Below are 9,418 nucleotides of genomic sequence, written 5' to 3'. Positions count from 1 at the left end.
TGGCCATTAGCAATAAATTCTTAAATAGAACATAAGATAAATTTACTTCAATTGACTTAGTTTTAGTATAAATTTTTCGATTTTAATGATAGAATTAATTATAGTAAAATTAGGTATTCTAATTTATTTAATTTAGTATTATTATTCTGTATTTTATTGTTTATTTATTATTTTTTTTATGAAAAATAACTTTTTTACGGATAAGAGTTGGATTATGAGTCTTCTTGAATTGTAAAATTCTAACTTAGTATTTAGGGTATTGATTTTCTGATGATATGACATGAAGAGTATTTTTAATGGAGTATTTTTAAAGTATTACTTTTGATACTTTTAAGAAATAAATTAATTTAGAATTAAAATCTGTATTAGAGTTAATTGATAAAATTAAATGGATATTACTTTAGAGATATTGATAAATTTTCACTTATATAACTATGTCAATAAAATAATTAAAAATAATATAAAATTTTAACTAAACTAAAATTAAATATTAAAAGGATAAATTTTATTTTTAATTTTTAATTTATATATAATCTCTCAAATATTTATGTGTCATCTTATAAAATTTAAAATAAAATTAAAATTAAATATAGCATTGGCGCTATAAAAAATTATGATATCACTTTTTATTTGAATAATTATGATATCATTAATAAAAAATTAACAATATGTTTGTTTTGTAATAATAGTCATCGTTGACATTAAGAAGTGCACTATACTAGTGAAGTGTACATGAGCATAACTATAGATATGACATGCTAAAAAATGTTCAAGAAATATATATTAACAAAATCTTTTTATTTATCGTTATTATTGTTGTTGTATATTATAAAAAAATATATTTAGGTATATAAAAAATATATCAAATATTTTTTGGTTGATATCAAAATTCTTAGAGACGATTTATAATATATAAATTTTTAACTTAATAGTAAACTTTGTGAAAAATTACGAATAAAATATTATTAAAGAGTGTAAAAATATTTAGAACATAATAACACTTATATCATTCAATTCTAATTCAAATAAAAGTTAGGGTAAAGTACTAAATTAGTCCTCTAGGTTTGGGCGTAATTCTGTTTTGATCTTTAAGGTTTAAAGTGTTCTATTTGAATCCAAAAAAGTTTCATTTAGTATCAATTTAGTCCCACAGTGAGGTCAAAATTAAATAATTAACAAAATGTCCTACATAATAACAGTACAAGAACAAAATCGATAATTTGGAGAACAAGTACAAGCTCCAGAGGCATAAAATCAACCATTGATACATCAATATATTTATTTATTATTTTTTTATAATATAAATAAAATATTTTCTATAAAACTAAAGAAAATGATAAATAAATGTATTGATGCATCAATGGTTGATTTTGTGCCTCTTGTACTTGTTCTCCAGATTATCGATTTTGCTCTTGAACTATTGTTATGTAGGACATTTTGTTAATTATTTAATTTTGACCTCACTGTGGGACTAAATTGATGCTAAATAAAACTTTTTTGGATTCAAATAGAACACTTTAAACCTTAAGGACCAAAACAGAATTATGCCCAAACCTAAGGGACCAATTTAGTGCTTTACCCTAAAAGTTATGAAAAATAATTTTTATTTATACTCTCATCCATGATAAAAGCTAGGACCCAAATGCATCAGTCCAATTATGCTAAAGGTACTAAAAAAAAAAATCCAAGAGATAAGCTCACCATTATTTGAAATGTGGAATAACAATTCTTTTTTAAATGTTGGAAAGTAACTATCTCCCATTATAAGTGAAAGAGTTTTTTTTGTTTGATCGATGGATTGGACAACTCCCAATTTTAGGTTATACAATACACCCACTCACACATACACTATAAAAAAAAAGTGAAAGAGTTTTAGAGTGGTAGACTGGTAGTCAAACCATCACTCCTAGTTATATAAATATCCCATCAAATACGAGTATATCTCAATTTTTAATTCACTTGAACCAGTCAAAAATCCTTATTAATTTAAGTATTAGAGTTCTTTGTAGGTATTATCCACCATTCTCACTCAAAGACCTTAAACGACTTTACCTCACCAAAAAGGCGACGAAACCTTCATTAAAAGAAGTCCGAACCTCATGTTTACACTAAAATCACATTAGTTTTGAGTAACATTCGGAACAATTTTAATTTTTTTTGGATCCATGACTAATCCAAAACTAAAAGGTAGATAATACAACATGATTTATAAAAGGAAGAGTAAATGTACTTTCCGATCCCTAACCATTTGTCCAATGGACTTTTCACCCCCTAAGAAATCTAAAAACCCAAATCGGTCCCTATCTACTTTGATATATGTACGTTCCAGTCCCAAAAAGGACATTTACTCAAAGTTGATAGGGACTGGAACGTACATATATCAAAGTAGATAGGGACTGATTTGGGTTTTTAGATTTTTTAGAGGGTGAAAATTCATCGTACAAATGATTAGGGACTGAAAATGACATTTACTCTAAAAAGAATTGTGTTTTTGTTTTCTGGTCAGTAAGGTTTCGGTTGTTTAGTTCCAAGACTCAAGAACTCAAAAAATCATCTGGGCTTAACACAGCCCGATTCCTTGTAATTATTGACTTGGGCTTCCTAGGCCTTTTATGAGTTGTTTTTTAATTTTTACTCTCATTCACCGAGAAAAAAAAAGGACAGGAAGAAAGAAATTCGACCCTATCATCTGAAGGGAGAAAGAAGGCCAAATTACTTCAAAATAAAAAAGGCCCAATTACTAGAATATTATCTAAAAATTTATCTTATTATAAAAAAAAATTACAAAAGATAGCTTAATAAATGTCTATGAAAGATTTTAAAACGTGAAAAAAGTAATAAAAATATTTTTTCATTAAATGACAAATAATTTTTGTCGTTAATACCACTTGCGCATTTGATTTAAATTTTTATAGGAGTATTTGGATAATTACTTAAAATAATTTTTTAAAAAAATACCCTATTGAGACCTTAAAATTATAAAATTCATATTATTTTTTCTTAACTACTTAATCAAAAATATAAAATAAATGATTTAATTAAAAAATATCTTAAAAATATTAGTTAAAAAAAGTTAAAAATGCAAAATTTAAATTCTTTTTAATATATTTCAACTATTTAATTTACATATTTTATTATAAAAAAATATTTATAATATTTATTTTTAAAATTCATTACATCATGAAATTATGGTTCAGATTTCAGGAAAGTACGTACAAAAGGCTAAACATATCATTAATAAATTAAACGACATTAATAAAAGTGAACTACTATAACCTAACCAACTTTACCCGATAAAAAAGATTACCTATAACATCAAAACATTTTAAATTTTAAAGTTGTCACTTTATACCTGACAAAAAATATAATTAAAAAAGAAAAAGGAAAAAGTGACATTTTATAAACATTAAACGACTTTACTACTTATCCATATAGGATTTTAAAAGTGTACAATTTTTAAGGAGAGAAAATGATGTTAACCAATAATCCTTAGTTTATGTGGACGTCCCATGAATTTAAAACAACCTAGATCTTCAATCACAATCTTTCTTAGAGGTGGGTCCCATCATTATCAAGGATAAGAGAAAATATCGATTTAATTCTTAACTAATATTATGATTTTAAATAAATAAATTAATTTTATAAAATTTTTATTAGGTCTAATAATTTTATTATAAATTTATATTTTACGTACTTAATTTATTTTTTTAATTTTATATAAAATTTCGGTTTTTTCTTCTTGAATTTTGAGTGTATAGTTCATACCCTCTCTGATGACATGGAATGTTGGAATGGATGAGAACAGGCAAAGGGTGAGTTTTGTTAATTATTGTTAATTAATTGTTGTTAATTTTTTTTGTTTTGTGACTAGTTGTTAATTGTTTAATTAGGGAGACTCTTGTTTACCCCGAAGAGCCATTTAAACCTTGATCAAAGGGATGGTTTATCCATGTAACATTTTTTATTAGAAAAAGTATAGGGTACTAATATATTATTTGTCAATTTATTGTCAATAATAATTATTTATTATTTTTTAAACATATGTTATAAAGAGACACATCCAAAAAATATATTTTTATTAGACACATCTATAAAGATACTTTCATTAAATATAGTCATAAATAAGAGTTGATAGAAGTTGACAGAAATATTGTTGGTAACGTAGCGGGATTGTTTTTATTATTACTTTGTTAGTGCCAATTTGCCAACTTGCACAAAAACATCGTTGTGTTGTGGCCTTGTCTAGTTGTCTTTGTTCACATAACAAAGTTTTCAAATTAATTTGGATGGTGAAATAGTTAATTTATTAGTTTATTTAAATAAATATTAACTTTAAATTACATCTGATGTATGTAATACCTTTTAAATCATCTATATCGAATTTCGCTAAATCAGACATCACCCATTAGTATTTGGTGAATTAATTCTTATTTATTTATATTCATTTTTAATATATAAGAAAATTTCTCTAATAATAAAGCTAGATGAAGATTAAAAATTATAATTAAATCTGTAAAAAAATATACATTGTATATGATATTTTTATTTATTTATTCTTTTATTATAAAAAAGTTTCATTCTTTATTAAGAGGATAATTTTTACCTGATTATCTATATTCGTCAAGATGTATTTTAATATTTATTTTTTTAATATATTATATTTAAAAATATTCTTATGTTATAATCTTTTTTTTTATTTTGTAATTTCTAAAAATAATTTCACATGTATAATTTCTTAACTTCCATCGAAATTTTTTCTAAAGTAATTTTTATTTTATTGTTGTAGAAATAAAAAGAGTAGCAGGAATAACAGAAATAATAGAAATACTACAAAAGTATAGATAATACTATAAAAGAGATAGTAGAATTACTCTCCAAAATACAATTACCTATTTAATAAGAAATACATCTTACAATTTTAAATCAGTAAAAATTTATATACAGTTATTTTTATGAGAAATTGTTAAAAATTATAAAATAATTTGATATATTTGATTAAATTATTATTTAATATCTTTAACCATTAATTTTGGTGAAAACTTAAGTGCAATTAACTTTATATGAAGTTAATAAATGAGAGTTGTTATATGATAATTTAATCAAGCGACTCTCAACTATTAACTTCACATAAATTTAACTGTACCAAAATTTCTACTATTAACTTTACATAAAAATAATGACATATCAAATATTTCATTATTTAAAGTTTAAACCCATTTGCCTCTTCCACAGAGTTAGGTGCCTTCTATAAATATAACCCTTATTCCCAAATATTCATCCCTCCACTCTTCTAACTCTTATTCATATATCAAAAATTCAAAATAGTAATCACTTTCAACTCTCAAACTATAATAATATAATAAACTGAAGCAAGGAAAATAATTCATGGATACGTTTATGACTACCTCCCGGGTCTTACCAGAACCCGACCTTTACCTATACACTTCTGTCTCAACACCCATTCCAGTTCATGCTAGCATCTTGGTAAGTTTCCTATATCATTATATTCTATTTCCATTATCATTATGGAATAATCAAATGTCAAATTCATCAATTGTTTATATCAATCCCAAAGGCTTCGGCATCCCCGGTTTTAGAGAACATCATAATGTCCAACAAAATCATCAAAATCTCCGGCGTTCCGTACCGCGCTGTCATTGCCTTCCTACGCTTCCTCTACTCCTTCAGGTTTGTATACCAAATAAGACAGAAACTCGAGTGCAGTTGATTTAAAGTGAAATTAATAGCTAAAAATTGTTAAATAATTTGACAGATTTTATTAAAGAGAAATACTAGGGTCAAGTAATTTTTGTGATTTATAGTCATCAAATAGTCATTAATGATAATTTTAATGGTGTGAGATTTCATTCAATAATTCATTTTTTTTACTGGGTTACATACTGGCCAAAATTTAACAAAGTTGCCACCCCTAAATTTTTTCTTTATTAAAATGTCATCTAATGTCCACTATCAACTTCACGTTAAATTTTATAAAAGAGAAATGAATGAGCAATTGATGTTTCAATTGGAGGTAATGATGCAGGTGCAGGGAGGAGGAGATGGAGAAGTACGGAATGCACCTTCTAGCACTATCGCACGTGTACGCGGTGCCGGAGCTGAAGAAAAGGAGCGTGAAAGCAGTGGGGGAGCACGTGACAGAGGAGAGCGTGGTGGACGTGTTGCAACTGTCGCGGCTCTGCGACGCACCGGATCTTTATCTCAAGTGCGTGAAGTTGGTGGATGATCGGTTCAAGAAGGTGGAGAGAAGTGAGGGATGGAGATTCTTGCAGAACCATGACCCTGCCCTCGAGCTAGATATCCTCTGTCTTCTTGACGACAACGATAACGTAAATCAAATTCAAACTCTGCTTTCCGTTATAACAATTTAGTACAGTTGATTTTACGTGAAATTGATAATCGAAAAGACGTTAAATAAAAATGTAGTCAAATCAGTCAAATCATATGACGGTTCTTAACTATCGATTTCACAATGAAGTCGATTCCAACTAAATTTTTACCAATAAATATGTTAAATTATTTAATAATATATAATATTTTGGTTGATATTTCACAGAGAAAGAAGAGATTGATGATGAGAAAAAGACAAGAGAAGGTGTACATGCAACTGAGTGAAGCAATGGAGTGTTTGGAACACATTTGTACGGAAGGGTGCACCAATGTGGGGCCCTACGATGTGGAACTTCGAAAGGGGAGAGAACCATGCACCAAGTTTGGTGAAACGTGTCAGGGGATGCAAGCTTTGATACAACACTTTGCCACGTGTACGAAGGGGAATAGTGGAGGCTGCATGAGGTGCAAGCGCATGTGGCAGCTCTTTAGACTTCACTCCTCCATTTGCCATCACCATGATTCCTGCAAGGTCCCTCTTTGCAGGTAAAAGATTTAAAATTAATTTATTATATATTATTTTATTTTTCTTAATTTAGGGATTTGTGATTTGGAGTAAAATAAGATGAAAAAATTGTATAGATAAGCTATGTATATGTATAATTTTTTTTATTATTAATGATTAATCACATATAAATATTTTTACGTGAGAATAATAATTATGTTAATACATATTATATTAAATAATTTAATTAAATATATAAAATTATCTAACACTTTTTAATTATTTTTACATAAAAATATTTTTAACTATTATTATGAGTAAAAATTAATACATATATATAAATCTTAATATTGTTGGATTTATCATTCAGTCTTTTTTATATAACAAAAAAATATTAAAAAAATAATACTAATTATTTTATTTTTAATATATTTTTATGGTTCCCTCTCAAAATTAAAAGCCGCAATACAACTAGAGTAATACTAATTATTTGTTTATCACACGGAGTTGGTGTCCATTTGACACACAAAAAAAAATTAATAATAATAATAAATAAAGTTCAACGACTAAAACTAAAAAAAAAAAATCCTTCAAATATCAACTGCAAAAATAGATTTCGAATAGTCAAAATAGTTTTTGAAATATCAAACATACATCAATTTAATTTTTAAAAAATTAATTTCTTAAATTAGTATCGAAAAGATATAATTATAAATCAAATTGATTATTTTATTAATTAAATGATGAAATGTGACATTATTATTTTGTGATACGTCATTATCTAAAAAAGACCAATTTAATTTATTATTATATTTTTTAGAGACTAATTTAAAATATTGATTTTTTTACCACCAAATTAACGACCATAAAATCTTTTAATGACCATTTTAATCCAATAATTAAGCACATATTGCATTGTCACTGTCTTGTTTTATTCTAATACCATAGGATGATTGTCTTGTCTTACACTTGGAATTTTCTATTCAGTGGTCTGAGTTTAAATAACTTTGATGTTTATTAATATGAAGACAAATTGAATTGAAGAGGCAAGAAGAGAAGAGGAAAGATGATGGAAGATGGAGACTACTTGTGAGGAAGGTGGCTTCAGCCAAAGCCATGTCATCTTTGTCACTCTCAAACACCAAGTGTGGGTTCAACAAATTTTAGGGGGATCACAAACAATAATCCTCCATCACAAGTTTTTTTTTTATGTTAATTATATTAATGAAAATCTGTACTTAACTAATGTGAGATACTCTGTGTATATTTTTTATTTGTAAAATTTTTCCTCTTTTCTTTCCAAATTTTGTAAAATAATTATAGTTATGTGTTTTTTTTTCTTAAATAAATAAGTTATAAGTATTTCATTTTATCAAATTAAGGATATGTTTTTAGTATAAAAAGACATTAAATTAAAAGATTTTAAAGTTTTTTTATCTTTGAATTTTTAGAATATCTTTTAATTTAGCTTGTTAAAAACTAATTTATCACGAATCAAAATTTTATTTAAGAATTTGTAGTAGACGGTTGGAACCTCCAAGTTACTTTTTTTTTTTTTTTTGGTAAGTAACCTCCAAGTTACTTTAAATTCAATGGCTCAGCTCTTTTAGGGTTTTTTTTTTCCTTCAAGTAGATTCTTTTGTAATTTTTGCAGAAATGGGCCATAATTTATGACAGGAAGGAACTGGGCTACGTCAAGGATGTACTCACTATTGTATCTTGGGGTGACTGGTTATTGGCTTGTAGTTAATAATTAGTATTATGTTTAGCTAACTAATTCATTTAAATACAGGTTTAAATTCGGTTTTATACATACTATAACTCATTGGTTAGCAGCAAATCTTTAAATAGAACTTTGATCTGCAATGAGTTATTAGCCATTATCTATCGAATTGAAAAATATCATGAAAAAAAATAGTATTATGTTTTTGAGAAATTGTGAAAATGTATATGATTACAAAATTTATTTAAAAAAAAAACTACTCAAAAGCTTTGTATAATCACATTTTATAGTGAAAGCATATTTGTACAAACAAAGCTGAACCTTTCATTTTAATTAATGAAATTGAAGAGAAAAAGTATATTAATATTGGTGATTTTTTGGTAGTCAATGAAAACCCAAATAGCTGTTTTCATGTATTTATTAAAAAATAAAATATAAAATTTATACTAATTTTGAAAAATGCTTACCCATTATTATTATTGATTTGGTTCTGCCATTCCTATTTTGTGGTGCAATGGGGTTGGAAGACTTTCGAGTCAGGTTGACTAAACTGTATCCACAATTATTCATGCATGTATCAGACCAATTTTGTTGGTGTTGTTCACCCTCTTCATTCCATTCAAATGCCACGTTCAACATGTAATCTACTCATATTACTACTATTCATTATACTTATTATTTCATACCATTTTTATTAATCATTCGCATACTATCTTATTTGATACACAACTTTTTTATGATTAGAGAGTAAATCTCTTCATTGATTTCTCAACGTTCTTAAGTTTTATGAGTAAAAATAATAATTCATTAATTTTTATAAATATAAAACTAATTTCTTTTAT

General features: G+C 26.1%; 1 protein-coding gene across 3 annotated transcripts; it reads left to right on the top strand.

Annotated features, from left to right (window-relative positions):
• Positions 1-5,277: 5,277 nt before the first annotated feature.
• On the top strand, positions 5,278-8,230 carry LOC107634136 (BTB/POZ and TAZ domain-containing protein 1). Of its 3 annotated transcripts, none has more exons than XM_016337711.3 (5): positions 5,278-5,484; positions 5,576-5,688; positions 6,044-6,347; positions 6,575-6,894; positions 7,882-8,230. In XM_016337711.3, the coding sequence occupies exons 1-5, from the start codon at positions 5,386-5,388 to the stop codon at positions 8,018-8,020; spliced, it is 975 nt and encodes a 324-aa protein (XP_016193197.1). In that variant the 5' UTR covers positions 5,278-5,385; the 3' UTR covers positions 8,021-8,230. The 3 variants fall into 3 exon arrangements, with proteins under 3 accessions (XP_016193197.1, XP_020973366.1, XP_016193199.1); XM_021117707.2 differs by having other exon boundaries at positions 7,898-8,098; XM_016337713.3 differs by having other exon boundaries at positions 7,841-7,961.
• Positions 8,231-9,418: the final 1,188 nt, after the last annotated feature.

Source organism: Arachis ipaensis, chromosome B3 (genome assembly GCF_059453495.1).
Source record: "Arachis ipaensis isolate K30076 ecotype BB chromosome B3, ASM5945349v1, whole genome shotgun sequence".
Classification (NCBI taxonomy): Eukaryota; Viridiplantae; Streptophyta; class Magnoliopsida; order Fabales; family Fabaceae; genus Arachis; species Arachis ipaensis.
This window is presented reverse-complemented; position numbering and strand designations above follow the sequence as displayed.

What these genes read in the sequence shown, in the direction of transcription:
- LOC107634136 (XM_016337711.3), top strand. Translation starts at nt 5,386, where the DNA reads ATGGATACGTTTATGACTACCTCCCGGGTCTTACCAGAACCCGACCTT. An exon ending in CGCTTCCTCTACTCCTTCAG is followed by an intron (nt 5,689 to 6,043) that starts GTTTGTATACCA and finishes GTAATGATGCAG; the next exon opens with GTGCAGGGAGGAGGAGATGG. An exon ending in TGCAAGGTCCCTCTTTGCAG is followed by an intron (nt 6,895 to 7,881) that starts GTAAAAGATTTA and finishes ATTAATATGAAG; the next exon opens with ACAAATTGAATTGAAGAGGC.